The following is an 18,784-nucleotide window of genomic DNA, read 5'->3' on the forward strand; positions in this document are numbered from 1 at the left end:
AACATAAAGAAAACTGAGTACCTAGAGACTGTAACCACCCATGGGACGCTCCAAATAAATAGAAAAAACTTAAAGAAGGTGGATATCTTTTGGTACCTTGGCTCCCATCTCCAAGGTGATAGTAGTATCAGCAGTGATGTACAAGTGAGGGTGAATGCGGCCTGGTTGTGCTGGTGAGAACTCACTGGTTTGCTTTGTGACCAATACCAACCCATCTCAGATCTAAGATCTATAAGACGATGGTTCACCCTCTGGCACTGTATGGAACGAAGTGTTGGGCAGCAACAAAGCGTATAGAGAGCTGCCTCTGTGTTATGGAAATATGTTTGCTCCCTTGGATATCAAGCATCTCCCTGCTCGATCACATCACAAATGATGCCATCCAACAACACCTAGGCATGTCATTAATTACAGAGAAGATGAGAGAAAGCCAGATTCGTTGGTATGGACATGTCCTTGGAGTGGAAACTTCCACTGTTGCCAAAATAGTTTACCATCTTAAAATCGACGGCTGGAGGCCATGTGGGCAACCAAAACAGAGATGGCAAGACACCATTAATAAGGACATGCAAATTGAGGGTCTGCGCCTGAGAATGCGGACGATCAGGCAAAGTGGCGTTTCAGGATCTGAAAAGCAGACCTCACGATAGGGAGAAAATGCTAGGAAGAAGAATTATATTTAAAGTGTAAGGAAACTATCCCTGCTTCTCATCTTAATGCAAGATTTACCTTCAGCTTGCCATTTTATGAAGATAACCTTCTTCGGGCATCTGATGAAAAGAACCAAGCCCATAGAAGGCTTGCTACCCTTTAAAGTCAGTAAGATTTTTGGCTGTACTGCCCTCAGCTGCATGGATGGCTGCAACACTCTACCTGCAAATGTGCCCTTGCTCACATTACTGCCACCATGGGAGAGGTTAACAACATGTGATGGTTAGCAGATGTAAATCTAAATCCCAGGACTAGCTCACAGGTCTGTTGAAAGCACCTCAGGACATGGCATTTGTGGAAACCATGTCATGATCTCAGTGAAAAACTTCCCTCCAGTTTTCAGTCTTGCTGACCTGCTCCTGCAATGCATGCCCAATTGAAATCAGTTGGGCATGCATTTCTGGGTCTGAAGCCACCAATGAATGTGGAGGCATGCTTTGACCTGGCAAATCGTCCAGAATGCCAGACTTGAATAAGAATTCCACGTGTTCTGATATTTTAATAGCTGATTCCATGCAAAAAATAAAAACAAATCCAACCCCATGAACCTGATCTAAAGGTCTTAACCTTTATTCTAGCACTAAACTAGAGGCTCTTCAGCAAAGGATCGTTACCTTGTCGTGGTGCTGGAGCTTGAGCACCTCAATGATGCCATGAGCTAAACCGTGAAGGGCCACCCAAGACGGGAAGGTCATGACAGAGAGGTCAGACTAAATGCGATCCCTGGGGAAGGTAATGGCAACCCACCCCAGTATTCTTGCCGTGAAAACTAAATGGATCAGTACAACCAGAGATATGTCGGTATACCATCGGAAGATGAGACCCCCAGGTCAGAAGATGGTCAAAATGCTACCGGGGAGGAACAGAGGATGAGTTCAACTAGCCCCAGACATGATGACACAGCTAGCTCAAAGCTGAAAGGACGGTTAGCGGCCGACGGTGCTGGTGGTGAACGGCGAATCCGATGTTCTAAGGATCAACACACCATTGGAACCTGGAATGTAAGATCTATGAGCCAGGGCAAATTGGATGTGGTTATTGGTGAGATGTCAAGATTAAAGATAGACATTTTGGGAGTCAGTGAACTGAAATAGACTGGAAGGGGCCACTTCACATCAAATGACCACCAGTTCTACTACTGTGGATAAGAGGACCACAGAAGAAATGGAGTAGCCTTCATAATTAATAGTAAAGTGGCTAAAGCAGTGCTTGGATACAATCCAAAAAACAATAGAATGATCTCAATTTGAATTCAGGGCAAGCCATCTAACATCACAGTGATCCAAATATACGCCCCAACCACAGATTGGGGCTGAAGAAGCTGAAGTAGAGCAGTTCTATGAGGATCTGCAGCACCTACTGGACAACACGCCTAAAAGAGATGTTATTTTCATCACAGGAGACTGGAATGCTAAGGTGGGCAGTCAAACGACACCTGGAATTACAGGTAAGCATGGCCTGGGAGAACAAAATGAAGCAGGACATAGGCTGATAGAATTTTGCCAAGACAACTCACTCTGCATAACAAACACTCTCTTCCAACAACCCAAGAGACGGCTTTATACATGGACTTCACCAGATGGACAACACCCAAATCAGATTGACTACATCCTTTGCAGCCAAAGGTGGCGGACATCTATACAGTCGGTAAAAACAAGACCTGGAACTGACTGTAGTTCAGATCAACAACTTCTTCTTGCACAATTTAGGATCAGACTAAAGAGATTAGGGAAGACCCACAGATCAGCTAGATATGAGCTCACTAATATTCCTAAGGAATATGCAGTGGAGGTGAAGAATAGATTTAAGGAACTGGACTTAGTAGATAGGGTCCCGGAAGAACTCTGGACAGAAGTTTGCAACATTGTTCAGGAGGCGGCAACAAAATACATCCCAAAGAAAGAGAAAACCAAGAAGGCAAAATGGCTGTCTGCTGAGACACTAGAAGTAGCCCAAGAAAGAAGGAAAGCAAAAGGCAACAGTGATAGGGGGAGATATGCCCAATTAAATGCAAAATTCCAGAGGTTAGCCAGAAGAGATAAGGAATTATTTTTAAACAAGCAATGCGCGGAAGTGGAAGAAGACAATAGAATAGGAAGGACAAGAGACCTCTTCCAGAAAATTAGAAACATTGGAGGTAAATTCCAGGCAAAAATGGGCATGATCAAAAACAAAGATGGCAAGGACCTAACAGAAGAAGAAGAGATCAAGAAAAGGTGGCAAGAATATGCAAAAGACCTGTATAGGAAGGATAACAATATCGGGGATAGCTTTGACGGTGTGGTCAGTGAGCTAGAGCCAGACATCCTGAAGAGTGAGGTTGAATGGGCCTTAAGAAGCATTGCTAATAACAAGGCAGCAGGAGACGACGGCATCCCAGCTGAACTGTTCAAAATCTTGCAAGATGATGCTGTCAAGGTAATGCATGCTATATGCCAGCAAATTTGGAAAACACAAGAATGGCCATCAGACTGGAAAAAAATCAACCTATATCCACATACCAAAAAAGGGAAACACTAAAGAATGTTCAAACTATCGAACAGTGGCACTCATTTCACATGCCAGTAAGGTAATGCTCAAGATCCTGCAAGGTAGACTTCAGCAATTCATGGAGCGAGAATTGCCAGATGTACAAGCTGGGTTTAGAAAAGGCAGAGGAACTAGGGACCAAATTGCCAATATCCGCTGGATAATGGAACAAGCCAGGGAGTTTCAGAAAAACATCTATTTCTGTTTTATTGACTATTCTAAAGCCTTTGACTGTGTGGACCATAACAAATTGTGGCAAGTTCTTAGTGGTATGGGGATACCAAGTCATCTTGTATGCCTCCTGAAGAATCTGTATGACGACCAAGTAGCAGCAGTAAGAACAGACCACGGAACAACGGACTGGTTTAACATTGGGAAAGGAGTATGGCAGGGTTGTATACTCTCACCCTACCTATTCAACTTGTACACAGAACACATCATGCGGCATGCTGGGCTTGAGGAATCCAAGGCTGGAGTTAAAATCTCTGGAAGAAACATTAACAATCTCAGCTATGCAGGTGATACCATTTTGATGGCTGAAAGCGAAGAGGAACTGAGGAGCCTTATGATGAAGGTGAAAGAAGAAAGTGCAAAAGCTGGCTTGCAGCTAAACCTCAAAAAAACCAAGATTATGGCAACCAGCTTGATTGATAACTGGCAAATAGAGGGAGAAATTGTAGAAGCAGTGAAAGACTTTGTATTTCTAGGTGCGAAGATTACCGCAGATGCTGACTGCAGTCAGGAAATCAGAAGACGCTTAATCCTTGGGAGAAAAGCAATGACGAATCTCGATAAAATAGTTAAGAGCAGAGACATCACACTGACAACAAAGGTCCGCATAGTTAAAGCAATGGTATTCCCAGTAGTAACATATGGCTGTGAGAGCTGGACCATAAGGAAGGCTGAGAGGAGGAAGATAGATGCTTTTGAACTGTGGTGTTGGAGGAAAATTCTGAGAGTGCCTTGGACTGCCAGAAGATCAAACCAGTCCATCCTCCAGGAAATAAAGCCAGATTGCTCATTTGAGGGAATGATATTCAAGGCAAAACTGAAATACTTTGGCCACATAATGAGAAGACAGGACACCCTGGAGAAGATGCTGATGCTAGGGAGGGTGGAGGGCAAAAGGAAGAGGGGCCGACCAAGGGCAAGGTGGATGGATGATATTCAAGAGGTGACGGACGCGTCCCTGGGGGAGCTGGGGGTGTTGACGACCGACAGGAAACTCTGGCGTGGGCTGGTCCATGGAGTCACAAAGAGTCGGAAGCGACTAAACAAATAAACAACAAAACTAGAGGCTGCACAGGGCACACATTTCTATTTCACAATTGAAACAAGATGAGTGTGGAGAAACCCTTTTTAAACAGTGCAGCAACTGGAAGAACAGATGGTTGTCGCAAAATACAAGTCACCAGGCTTTTCAGTGGGGGAGGGGCAGGGGGGAGGGGCACTAGCTCCTTTAATTTAATCTGCATAATTTATACCCAATCTGCTGAAGGTTGAACCTGGGACTTTCTGCATATAAATTGTGTGCTTTTACATTCAGTTATGCCCCTTTCCCTGTTAAAACCTCCGGAGTGATGGAGAGGTTGGGCCTAAGTAACAGCCTGTAAGGTGGAAACTAAAGGGAATAAGGGGAAAAAGTCACACAGAATGACATACATTTTAAGATTCTACAGAATTAAATTTGCTATGACTCATTTCTTTCCAGAGCTGAACATGACAAACCACTGAGGCAAATGATTAGCACAAGGCTATTTTTAGAAGTTCTCCTGTGCAGAACTGAATGGCACAGATCAAGGGCTCTACCCACAAAACTATGCAGGCAGTTGCTTTTTGGTAATGAGCTTTCAGCCATTTTTCATGGAAACACATGGAATATTTGTTGCAGTGAAGCACCATTGTGCAAAAGCTCTACCTTTGCTCTAACTCCCATATATTATCTCAGTGCCAGAATTTTGAGTCTTATGTGGTTAAACAATTTGATATTTTTCCTCCCACATGCATACATACAATAAACAATCCTGCTTGTAAGGAGCCCTATCCTAAAAGTTAACTTGGTGGTGAGCCAAGTTGCTTGCCATACTTCTTAGCACTGCCTTTTTAAAACCACCTTTGCAGTGTTCAGTCTGGTTTTGTTTGCTTCAAGATAACAAGTCAATACAAATGTGAATTGTGAACTCTCTCTGTTTTCTTCAAAGCTCGGAACGCTAATAGAGCCAAGAGCTGAAAGGGATTCTGATCCCTCTATCTTTTATCCTTCTGTGATGACATTTTATGTTTTTTGGAAAGCTGATTGCTTCCTGGTGGAGATCTGTGTCAACAAGACCCTGAAAGTGATGAAATCAGAGGTACTAAGTATCCAACAATGCCCTGCATTTAGAGATTAGCAAATCGCTGGTGATTATGGAAGTCTACCTGGCATCTTTCCAAGGGCTAAACTGCAGAAGCAAACTGACTACTCTATAGTAGTCAAGTAATTTGATTTTCTGGCTGCAAACTACATTGCAAGCTTTTTGTTTTAAGGGTGTCTGTGGTAAGGAATCCTCAGGACTCAGAGACTCTGCTGGTGGATGCTTCTCCCAGGAAACAGGTTACTTGACCTGCTCATAGGCTGTTCCATAATGTGTCAAGGCCCCCTTTGTGTCTCCTTCTGCCCCCCCACCCGCCTGAAAAAGCATAGTATTTCTAAATGAGCGGTTGTGCCCCCAGACATCTCTGTAATCTTTCAACACATACAGAGACAGAATATGGGTCATGTGAATAGGAGGACTTTTGCCAGAACCTCCTCTGATTTCCTTTTCTGTTGTTACAGATACTCTTGATATACATCTGTCAATTTATTTTTTTAAGATCTATCCCCCCACCCCCCGTACACACATGCGTATATACTAGACTAACTAGCAAAGTCCTACATTTTTAGATTTGACTCATTCAATTCTTTTACTTCTTTTACTGGCTAAAAAAAATGTCTATCATTACATGATTCTAAATGCTACAAAACTAAAAACCGTGCAGTTGTAGCACCAGCAGTGGTATTAAAATACTGTTCAGATACCCAGCAATATACTGTATGCAAGAAATAACATGGGTCTCTGTAGTTAGCACAGAAAGTTGCCTTAGATGAAGTCAGGCCATTTGACTTTTGGTCTTCTGTGACCAACAGGTTTCCCAGGGTCTCTTGTAGAGGAAGTTCCTATAATTTACTAACTGATCTTAATTAATGGATATGTGAGAGACTGAATTTTGAAATCTTCTAGATGTACAAGGTATGTTTAGATAACTAACGTATGGTCGCTGGCATCTCCACTCAAAAAGTATGTGACATTCCAGGAGTCCCTACAAGACTGGCTATTTTGGGAAAGTGCACTTGAGTCCATACTTCTGGCTCACTACTCCCAAATAATCAGTTTCTACATTGACTGGTTTACAGAACTACAGGTAGTCTTTGCTTAACAACCATTCATTTAGTGATGGTTCGGACTTAACAACAGTGCTGAAAAAAACCGACTTACGACCGGTCCTCACACTTAAAACCATCACAGCGTCCCCATGCTCACATTATCACAATTTGGGCACTTGGCAACCGGTTCACATTTATGACCGTCACAGCATCCCATGATCACGTGATCACCATTTTCGACCTTCCTAGCCTGCTTCTGGCAAGCAATCTCAGTGGGGAACTGCATGATTTGCTTAATAACCATGTGGTTTGCTTAATGCCCACAGTGGTTTGCTTAACAACTGCCATAAAAAAGGTCATAAAATTGGGTCAGATTCACTTAATGACTACTTTGCTTAGCAACCAAAATTCTGGTCCCAATTGTGGTCATTAAGTGAGGACTACCTGTACAGACTTCACTATGTAATTTAACACCAGCATATGGAATAAACTACATTAATCTTAAAATCCACTGAGATTAGAATACCAGTAGATCAATCAATAAACACCTATTTATGGAACATAACATCTAGCCAATGTTGTTGCATCAAGGACTTGTAAGCTAATTGTCCTCTTTTTGCAGTTAAACATGTTTATTTCATTTTCAGGTTTTGACTGTCTTTAAGAAAAGAACACTATGCTGCTGGAGGTCTGTGTATCTATGGGTCCTTGGCCAATTGTTTGGTTGGATAGGTATATGTATATCATGTCATCAGCTTACAATATGACCACCTTTGTCTGCCTACATAGTTGGTGGTTGGTGGTGAAATGGAAACTGGAGGCATTTTTATCCTATCACCCAGTTTCTCATCTTCTAGGTATTTCATTGCCAGCCAATCTTGATCACCTAAAGAAGAAGTTCTACTTCCCCCTGCAGCCCATTAATTTCATAGTACTTTATGATGGCTGAGGCAGAACTTTCATAATTGATTGTTGTGGCCACTGCTCATATGCTTAAGGCCATGGCTGATATAGGAAATGTAGGTGGTGATGACTAAGTTGTTACACACTTTGCTTGGGAAGAGATACTTGTAAACTGGATTGAGTGGTTGATGTTTCTCCCAGTGTTAACATCCTCATTCCTACCATTAGATAAGGGTTGTTCCTTGAAGTATCTGGTTATCTTGATATCACAATCTTGGAACCAGTTTTTCAGTTTGTATTCATTTGAGGGAATCCTTTCAGAGGTGAGGCCAAACCATTCCCTGTTGAATCTCACGATTTCTGCAAGGTGCAGTTATATCTGAGGCAAATATCGCATAGGAAGCACTGCCAGCTCAATATTTATTTCACAATTTAAAATAGCCACATCTTACATGCAGCCTTCAGTTATTAACCTTAAACAGCACAGTATATGCTTGAACCCTCTTCAGTTTCATGTATGTGTGTGGAGTGGTAAGGGGAAGAGATACTGAAGCTTTCATTAAACATGGATATGGAACAGTATTTAACCTAGACAGGATTGGTTTTAGCTGTCACTAGGCAGAAAGGGACGCGGTGGCGCTGCGGGTTAAACCGCTGAGCTGCCAATCGGAAGGTCGATGGTTCGAAACCACGCGGCGGGGTGAGCTCCCGTTGCTAGTCCCAGCTCCTGCTCACCTAGCAGTTCGAAAACATGCAAATGTGAGTAGATCAATAGGTACCGCTTCGGCGGGAAGGTAACGGCGTTCCATGTCGTCATGCTGGCCACATGACCCGGAAGTGTCTACGGACAACGCCGGCTCTAAGGCTTAGAAACGGAGATGAGCACCGCCCCCTAGAGTCGGACACGACTGGACTTTACGTCAAGGGAAACCTTTACCTTTACCTTTAGGCAGAAAGGACAGAAACTTTCAGCTACCTTGTTGGAGCAAATGACCAATGCTCAGGGCACAGCATACATACTATATATAAAAGGGCCCAGATTCCATCTTTGAGAACTCTAGATAAGGTTGAGAAAACTCCCTGTCCAAATCCCAGGAGAGAGAACAGCTCCTTGTCATGGTAGAATATACCGGCTTACCCATTCTTCGGGTTTCTGGAGGACGACCAAGACCTGGATGACCATAACTAAGCAGCAAAAATCCAGGTAACCATTAAAGGGAAACAAAGAGCTACAGAAACTTTTAATTTGTGGCTGCTGACTTGTTGCTGTCCAGACTATTGCAGCCCTGAACTGGTAGCTCTAGCCCTATGGAGGTCACTCCTCATTGAGCAAACACTTACTACACCAATTCCTGCTTTGCTTTATTCCCTAGTCATGGGATTGCCTGAAGTTCTCATTAAGCTATCGCAGCAAAAAGCCCTGATTAACCTAGTGGTTGCCATGTTTCCAATGTAGAGGGCACAACAGTAAATTCCATAAATTTATTTGAAGAATGGCTTTTCCTTTTCTTCTCCCAAATCTCCTGCAAATCTGTCAAAGGAATGCCAAAATCCTAGTATTAAAGCAATGCACACAAGCTGAAGCAAATAGCTAACCATTACTTATTTTTATTGTTATTACTGTTATTTATTTCGATTTTTATTCATTCGGTTTATATAGCCACCCATCTCACTTTTATTTGACTCTAGGCAGCTCAGAATAAAAAACATAAAATACACAATAAAGTATAAAAAATAAAAATAAAACACATGGCTGCTGGGCAGTATCCAACCAATCCTCCACGCAGCCAGGAGACGGGCTCTATCCCACACCCATGGCCCCAGGTTATTCTTCTACATCTGATGCTCAGAATCAGTCAAAATGGCATCATATGCACAAGAGTGATATATTAATTGCTGAGGGCGAAACCTCAAGCTTTGCGGAACTACAAGAATAGTAAACAACAGCAAACTAAAAGGGAGGGAATACAAAAATAGATCAGAGATGGCTGAGTATGCTTAGGGGCCACAGAATTTTCACAGATAAGTGATCAGAAAACAGGTGGGAAGGGAATAAAAAGGCTGTAATCTTAAATAGAACATTCTGTACTAGAACATTTTGATACAAGCTGATACAGGTCTCATTTCTCATTCTTTTTACATTGCTATCTACTCTTTTCTTTCACGATGCCCTGCAAAATACAATTTTAACTAGATCCAGTGCCAAAGAGCTTCCAATCTAAACACTACAGAATTCCTCAGTCAGAGTCACAGCAGGTACTGAGGAAGTCAAGAAACGCTACAAGATCAAACAGTTTCTCATTCAAACTCTTGCCAAATCAGAGGTCCAGCTGCTAAGCAAAGACCTTAGCCTACTAAAAAAAACCATACTCCTATGTGGTTGGGTATCTTTATTGTCCATGTGCTTTTTACCTATCACTTACTGATCCTGCTTTTTGACAAACGAAGTACTCTCCCTTTTGTAGCTCACATAAGGCAGGGAAAGGTAGGCCAAGAGCACATTGAACTGGAAGCCAGTTAAAACAACCCTATCCATGCTTCCAGACAAACCAATTTATTCAACTCTATTCTTAAAAGGTAATTTCCTTGCTTAAAAAAGAAAAAAGACATTTTGAAAAAATAACCAGTACAGCACAAAAAAACTAAAATGTAAAGTCGTTGTCTAAAGATTATATGCATTTCAAAAGAAATTATGAAATGCTTACATGTCTGTCTTCCACAGATTGGCAGTTAAGGTGTTGGGACTAAGAGTACAGAGACTGAAGATCAAGTCTACCCTCAACATGGAAGCTTGCTCACTGACTTTGGACTTTCAGTCAAACCTACCTCATAGGGTTGTTACTGTGGAGAAAAATAGGAGGAGAGAGGCTATGTACACTGTCTTCTAATTCTGAATGAAAAGCAGGATATAAATCAAATATATAGATGCATACACACTACGTTTATCTTTACCTCGGTAAGTTCCATTCAACTGAGGGACTGAATTAAAACAACACACTAAGCCAAACCTAAACACACCATGTTATAACTTAGCTTAATATGTGAACCTAGGCTCTGAGAAATCATGCATACAAGTGCAGAGTAAACAGAACATGTAAGTTCCAAAAACTTTTGCATTCTCACCCTCATTCATAGCCAAAAGGTTCTTCCCCTTAAATTTTATATTAGAACTATATTATGATATTTATATCAGGTTTATAATGTCATTATGCCAACGTTTGTCTCAACACAGTTCATTTAATAAACTGCAATTAGTTGAATGTGCAAAACACCCTACACTGAAACCAAACAAATCATATTATGGCTTAGCATGATCTGGGAACTCAGTCTTAATCTCTAAGTGTCAACTCTACACTTATTAAAAAGCAAGTGGTGTTTAAGTGGGGAGGAAGCATGCATATGAAAGATTTCAAATTTAAGCCCACGTCCTACTGCATATTCAGCATATCCTGTTGAATATATTTTAGTAAGCAGCACTTCCTTAAACCCAAAGATCTGCCATTCGGTGTAGGTGATATAGGACTGTATGTCTCAATCGTCTGATTTAATATATGGCAAAATCATTAATTTTTTGGGGCCACAAATATTCTAGGTAAAAATACCCAGTAATTCAAGATCCAGAAACAAGGTTCATAATTCTCTATAATGCTACTGAGAATTAGTTTATTATTTGTAAGAAAAAAAAGTACCTGGAGGGAACATTGAAGGAACTGGCTAAATTTAAACTTGAAGAGACTTTAAAGTGATAGATGCAAAAGGAACAGAACTCCTGAACTTTTAATAGTTGTATGAAGTTACACTGGAACTGAAACTGACATGGCCAACATGGCCTAAGATCTGCCAGAAAGGAAAGTAATGCCCAGCATGTTCTGTAACCTTTAAATATCTCCAAAGCAATTTATCTTTAAATAAAAAGTTATTAAATTTGGCATAATATAAAAAGCAGCAAGAGTATAGCAACATATAAGCATCACTTAGAAAGTACTTTTTCTTTTAGAATGTGTTCAATGTGGAGCACAAAGGGGAGAAAGAGTTAAACTTCCCCCCCCCCCCCATGGATTACTGTCTATATCCTGAGGGATGGGGATTTGGTTTTAAGCCTGAGATTGCTGCAAACAGCACCTTTGATGACATATATGTACACATAAGCCTGAAATCTCAGAATCTGAGGGAGTCTCCAATATTCGACACGCCACACAATCATGACATCCTCTATTAGATGAAAAAACCAGAAAGTGTATTTTTTTCATCTTTGGAAATTTTCCCTTTAATAAAATTTAAGGAACATTTTGGAAAAGACACCAACCTCCTAGAAATCTGTTCAGCACATGTTTCCACCAAAAGTGGAAAGCATATTCTTTTATTCTTCCAAATTGCCTCTCTTGTTATTCACACATCACAATTTATTTATTTATTAAATGTCTACCGTATACTGCCCGAAGTCAATTTATGCTTAACAAAACAAGGAAGCTGGCCTTCTTTCAGTTCCACCTTTACTGCTGGAAGATTCATGTTCCTCTTCATTCTAAGGGTCAGTTTGATCCATCAGCTAAGAACAAAAACACTGTTATTTATTGAACAGGTGGTACCAAGGAACATGACAAGCCACCTACCTGAGAGAGAAGTTTGTTATCATCCTCTAGCAGTTTGACTTTTGTTTCAAGTTGTCTGATGTAGTTGGAAGATGAATCTTTAAAGAAGAAAGGGGGAAAAGAGAGATTAGTCTTCAGAAGAGATGGTATTTTAAAGTCAAGCAAGATAGCTTCACCATTAGACTTAAGATTTTTCTCATAAGAAGAACAATGCCTGCAGGATCAAAAAAGGTGTTTCTCAGATTGAATCTAAAGACTAACAAAAAAAAAAAAGGAACACAAGAACACAAAGAAACCGAAAAAGCCTGCAGTAACCCAAGGCCTGCATTTGCCATAGCAGCATTGTGAGAAATAGAGAGGTTCAATTCAGTAATTTGAAAACAGCGGCTGCACACACACAAACACACACACACACACTTTGTATAAAGCAATCCATCCAGAAAAGAGCAGAAAATGTTGGGGTGTCAATATTCTGTTGGCGGCCTCCTTCCAAAAATCCAAGTAAAAATAAGATACTGCTATTCCAAAACACCTGCCTGTTGTTCTACAGAAATATTACTATTTTGCACATTTTTTAAAAAGCAGCAGTTCATAATAAATTGGGCTGTGTTAATAACTCCATATGTTTAATTTTGGAAATATTTATAATAACCTTGAAAGGTAGATTGGTAGGAGATAAAAAGCTGCAGAGAGGCAAAATGGTCTGCCTATGGCTGTATTAACAGAGGAGGTGAGATTTTATTCAAGAAATTCCTAGTTTGAAATGTTGACCGCTGCACCATGTAGCTTTACCCATTTTCACCACAATATAAGATATAGCCATAGGTCGTAACCTGATTGCCAAGTATGCCATATTCAAAGCTCTTTCATCCTCATGAACATGCTATGACATGCCCTGACACCTTCAACCATCAAACCATAAGAGTCTGTGTATCTCAGCTGCCAGAAAGTTGCCTTGTTATGAAGTCAGAGTCATTGCCCAACTAGCCCAGGTGACTTCCAAGTGAATTGGAGTTCAAATCCCATTATTACATTTGCTACCCTGCCTAGGAAAAGGTAGAAGTTGAACTTGAAACCAGTCTGAGAGCCAGTCTGGTGTAGTGGTTAAGGTATCAGGCTAGAACCTGGGAGACTGTCCTATCTTAGGCACAAAGCCAGCAGTGTGACCTTGGGCCAGTCTCTCTCTCTCAGCCCTAGGAATATGTCGATGAAGATGCTCAGTCATCCAGGCAGAATTGTCTGTAGGATGAGTCATGGCAACTGGATTTCTTTTTGGTTGAAAAGTTTCGCTGCTTGTCCAAGCAGCTTCTTCAATCTGGGCAAAGGTTGGTAAGGGGACCCCATATATGTCTTCCAGGGTGGCTGCATTGTCCCTACACCTGAATGGTTTGTTAATTGTGCCATGGAGGTGTGGACTGTCTTTGAGATGTCTTACTCCTAAATCCCTCCCTCATCCCCAAGTGGATCATTAAGAGTGGCCTTCCTGGTGAACTTGTGAAGTGGTCTTAATCTTCCTGGGGACTAATGAAAGAGTAGCATGAAAAATGGGGGACAAGTTGTGTCTGAGGCCTCCGCCTCTATTCAGCATGCCAAAGTGGAAAATCCTTCCCTCAGTAGAGGCAGTCTCTGAGAATCGGTCACGACTGAACAGATTAAAAAAAAAACCTGCCTAGGAAAAGGTAGAAGTTGACCTTGAAGACATCTGGAGGGCGCCAGAGAGATCTATTTTTATTTTGCTATAACTAGCTGAGGATTTTCACACTGGGCAAGTGTCAGAAAAGACACTTTGCTGCCTGAAAAGATTCCAAGTGACACCCCCTCTCCCCACCCTCATAGTCTCCAACTAAGCACATCCTGACATCTGAATATCTTTTTCAAGGCCTTCACGGCTGCTCTACCAAATGGTCATCTATGGTGTATTTCTTGACTACTTGTTCCTTTACTGTTGATAGTTAATCAAAAGGCAGAATTTATCCATCACTTCATCTTCATTGTTAATTTTAAGGGTGATTGCTATACCTGTTGTCATTAGTTGGGTCTTCTTTATATTTAATCTTAATCCCATTTTTTCACTGTGCTCCTTAACTTTTATTATTAGACCTTGCAAATCATTAGCAATTTCAACTATAAAAATAGGGTCATCCATATAGCACAAATTATTGACATTTCTTCCTCCAGTTTTAAAACCACACTTATCTTCTTCCAATCCAGCTTCCCTCAAGATATATTCCACATAATAGGTTGAAGAAATAAGGGGAGAATATACAGCCTTGTCTCACTCCTTGGCCATCCTGGAGCCAAACTCTTTCACCATGTTCTGACTGTATTTTGGCTTCCTGACTGGTGTATAAGTTTCACATGGGGACAATGAGATACTGGGATTCCCATTTTTCTAAGCATATCCCACAGCTTGACTTGATTGACATAACTGAAGACTTTTCTATAAAAAGTTAGGTTAGTATGTTTATTATATTGTTTTACTTTCTCAATTATCCACCCTGAATCAGCATTAACATCTCATGTTCCTCAGCCTTTTCTAAAGCAAGCTTGAACATCTGGCATCTCCCTTTCCATGTAGGGTTCTAATCTGCTTCAATGATCCTAAGCATTATTTTGCTGACATGTGTAATTAAAGATATTGTACAGTATTTTCCAGAGTCTGTGAAGGCTCCTTTCTTGGTATTGGTACCATATGTAGATTGACCTCTTCCAATCTGTTGACTACTACATCATTCTCCTGATTTGCTGACCTAGCTTGGTTAGAAGCTTTGCTGTTTCTTCTTCTGTTGCTTGCCATATTTCTGTAGATATTCCATTAATTCCTGTACCTTCTGACATGGTAATGTGCAGAGTGGTGATCTAATTTAATCTTCTAGTACTAGTGGGTCTTGTAAGTAGAGGATAGGTGTCTTGATTGTTGACATTTCTACTTTACAAAATTTCAGTATACTCCTTCCATCTTTGTTTGATTTTCTCTGAATCAGTTACTATCTGTCCAATGGCTTCCTTTAGCATACCAATTTGAGCTTGGAATCTCCTCCTGAGTTCAGAGATATTTTGGAAGACTTTACTTATTTTTCTGGGTCTATTTCCATCTTCAGTGCCATTACAGTTGTTATTCTAATATTGCTTCTTGCCTCTTCTAACAGCTTTCTGAAATTCTTATATTAAATTTATTCCTGAGATCTTTGGGGGGGTTTTCAGCTTTGGCTTCTCTTTTCTTCCTGGCAAGTTTCAGTTTGTTCTGACATTCAATTTGTTTTCTTCTGTTTCTTGATATTTCTTCTTGAGTTTTTTTTTTACACTCACCCTTGACAATTTATTTGATTCATTCCACATTCTCTAGTCCTCCATTAATGAGGTGGAGGACTTCAAAGTGATTCCTGATGTTCTCCTTGAAAATGGTGGGTATATGCTGAAGATCATATCATGGAAACTGGTTGGCTTTCTTCCGCTTTAGCTTAATTTAGAATTTACACTTGAACAGTGTTCAGTTTGAAGGCACTAGACTCCAACATAATACACACCTGAAATATCTTGGGGTAACCCTAGATAGGACGCTTACTCATAAGAAGCAGTTAGAAATTAGCACAGCTAAACTGAGAACTAGAATTAACATTCTCCATAAGCTGTGTGGGGTTCTTCTGCTGACACACTGCACACTTTGGCTTTAGCGCTGGTCTATTCAACTGTGGAATATTGTGCTCCAGTGTGGCTCAATAGTGCACATGCAAAGAAGGTAGACATACAGCTCAATAGTATGATGTGGATTATTAGCGGAACCATCCGGTCCACTCCTACCCAATGGCTGCCCATCTTGAGCCATATTCCCCCCTCCAGATCTCCAGTGGAAGAATGCTCTCCTCCAAGAATGTAAAAGGATAGCTGATAACTCTGAGCATACATGGCGATATAGCAGAATTAGGAATAAACAGATTGAGATCAAGGCATTCACCTATGGCTACTGCCAGGGAATTGCCTATAAAAATTTTTCATCTCCTTGATTCCTGGAGGCAATCTTGGCAAAAAACCTGCCCCCAGCATTGTCAAAGCCTACCCTGTATTGCAGTGAAGCCTCCTGGTTTTGATCAGCCACGCAGAATATGGTCAGCTATCAATAGAGTGTGCACTAATCATGGCAGGTGTGCAGATTCCCTATATAAATGGGGTAAGATACCATCTCCAAGGTGTGACTGTGGGGCTGACAAGCAAACTATTAAACACATAATACAAGAATGTAAGACTAGAGCCTACGAAGGGAACTTTGCTGATTTCCTGATGGCAACTGATGCTGCAAAAGACTTATTTGTAATCTTAATGTTTGTTTTTAGTTATAAATTTTTATATACCTTTTTATAATCCCATTTTTAATATATTTGTGATATGTATGATGTTCTGCCATACGATAAATAAATAAATAAGCTTGAACAATTTGTCATCTGTTCCACCATCAGCCCCTGGCAATACTTATGCATTATAACTGAGCTCTTCCATCTTTTTCTACCAATAACATTGTCAATTTGATTTCTGTGTACTTCATTTGGTGATGTCCGTGCATATACGCATCATTTTGGTAGTTTAATGACTATGTTAGCAATGAAAAAAATCATTGGATTGGCAGAAATGGTTAAGTCATTCCCCTGCTTCATTTCAGTTTCCTAGACAATACAGTTACATTTTCCTCCTTAATATTTCCAACTTTGGCATTCCAGTTCCAACTACAAGCAGCACATCTTGCTTGCATATTCTGTCAATTTGAATTTGAATTTGAACTTAAAAGTAATCAACCTCTTCTTCTTGGGTATCAGTGGTTGGTGCATAAATTTGGATACTTGTCATATTAAAGGGTTATCCATGAAGTCTGATATTATTCAGTCACTGATTGCATTGTAGCCAAGCACTGTTCTTGTTATAATCTTCCTGGCTATGAAGACCTTTCAGATACTACACTATTTCATTTTGTTTTGTGCATTTGGAAAACTTTGCATAATTTGAAACGTAGCTTTTAACACTAACAGTCTGGGTTTTATTCAATTTGGTTCTTATTTGTTTTGAACAAGTTTTGCTATTCTTACTAAATACCCTTTTTATCATAGATTTTAACCAACTATCTATAAGCTTAAAAAATAGTAGCAATATCCACCATGAGAAATATACACCCCAAATTGTCTTTTAAAAAGTTATACACATATTTTTAGGAAGAACACACAACATTTCCTAGATTTTTAAAAAAAATTCTGAAATCACTGCTTACTGATAACTAAAAGGACATATTCCATCTGCATTTACAGATGTGCCAAAATATTTCTAGCTGCCAATTAAGCAAAGAACAGCTCAGCAGCTCCAATAATGAGAACTACAAGTGCTATACTGAATCAAACCACTGCCTTGAGACCTCAATCTTCATTTAAATGAAATAACTATTTAGATCTTTACATTCTGGCTTCCATAAGGGAGAGCAAAACACTCATTGTGACATTCAATTTCACTTAGGCGTGCTATGTCAGTATAGGATGGCAGGAGAGCAAAACTGAATGAACTATGCTGCTGCCAATGCAAATTGCCTGAAAAGAAATGTGACCTGGTGCCCTTTATACGCTTCTCTTCAAGATTAACCTCCAACATCTTGTCAGCATTATTCATTTGCTACAAATGGTGAATGTATAAAAAGGAGGGAGGAAACTGCAATAAAAAAACTTGGTTTCTACTGTCACAGTGACCTCATTCACACACTGGACAGAACCATAGTTAGTTTCATAACTGTTTAATAAGTAAATCACAATTGGCTTAGCTCACATAACACACATGTCATAGTTTTCAAACAATTAAGCAGGGCTCCTGTACCTTTAAGTTAAAATTAAACCAAGTTACATCTTTTGAATTATAGCTTAGTACAATATACAAATCCAGCCAATATATATTGTAATCTAAAAATCAGCATACAGGTAGTCCTCGCTTAACAACCATTCGCTCAGTGATAATTTGAAGTTATGATGGCGCTGAAAGAATGGTAGTTATGACTGGTCTTTGAAGTTGCAGCCGTCGCAGCACCCCCACAGTCATGTGATCAAACTTCGGGGCTTGGCAGCCCTCCCGCATTTATGTCCACAGTGTGCACTGCAACTCCCCGACCCACCTATCTACCCCCCATCTCTGCCCTTTTGGCCATCCTGCACTCCACTGCTGCCTACCCCTGCCAACCCCCATAGACCTTTGCTGCCTTCTTCCTCCCACTGCTGATGAGGCATGCCTAGCTGAGGCAGCTGCTGGCCCTTTGCAGCAGGAAGGAGCAAGTTGGAGTGGAGGTGAGCACAGCAGGGCAGAAGCATGAGGTCCTCGCCTAACAAATGCAACTGGGACTACCGGAATTGCTGTTGCTAAGTGGTGCAATCACATGATGTTTCACCTAATGACCACTTCGTTTAGCAATGAAAACTACAGTCCCAATTAGGGTTGTTAACTGAAGACCACCTGTGAAGCTTTTTGTAAAAAAAATCCCCTTCTCACCCCTATGGGTGGTATGTGTCTTCCTCAACCTCGGTTCTTCTGCCAAAGGCCTGGGAGTTTGAAGGTTCTGCACAGTATCTTAGCTGTTCCTAGCACTGCACTCTTCTGGACAGAGAGCTCTGATGTTGCTTCTGGGATC

The 18,784-nt window shown here is 40.7% G+C and overlaps 1 protein-coding gene across 3 annotated transcripts in view; it reads right to left on the reverse strand.

The window, feature by feature from the left end:
* CCDC85C (coiled-coil domain containing 85C) overlaps positions 1-18,784 on the reverse strand; it is a 176,735-nt gene that overhangs the window by 51,518 nt on the left and 106,433 nt on the right. For all 3 annotated transcript variants that reach the window (XM_063290311.1, XM_063290312.1, XM_063290310.1), the window contains exon 3: positions 12,160-12,236. In XM_063290311.1, coding sequence (XP_063146381.1) covers positions 12,160-12,236 — 77 coding nt within the window. The remainder of the gene's footprint in view (positions 1-12,159; positions 12,237-18,784) is intronic.

This window comes from Candoia aspera, chromosome 1, assembly GCF_035149785.1.
Source record: "Candoia aspera isolate rCanAsp1 chromosome 1, rCanAsp1.hap2, whole genome shotgun sequence".
NCBI lineage: Eukaryota > Metazoa > Chordata > Lepidosauria > Squamata > Boidae > Candoia > Candoia aspera.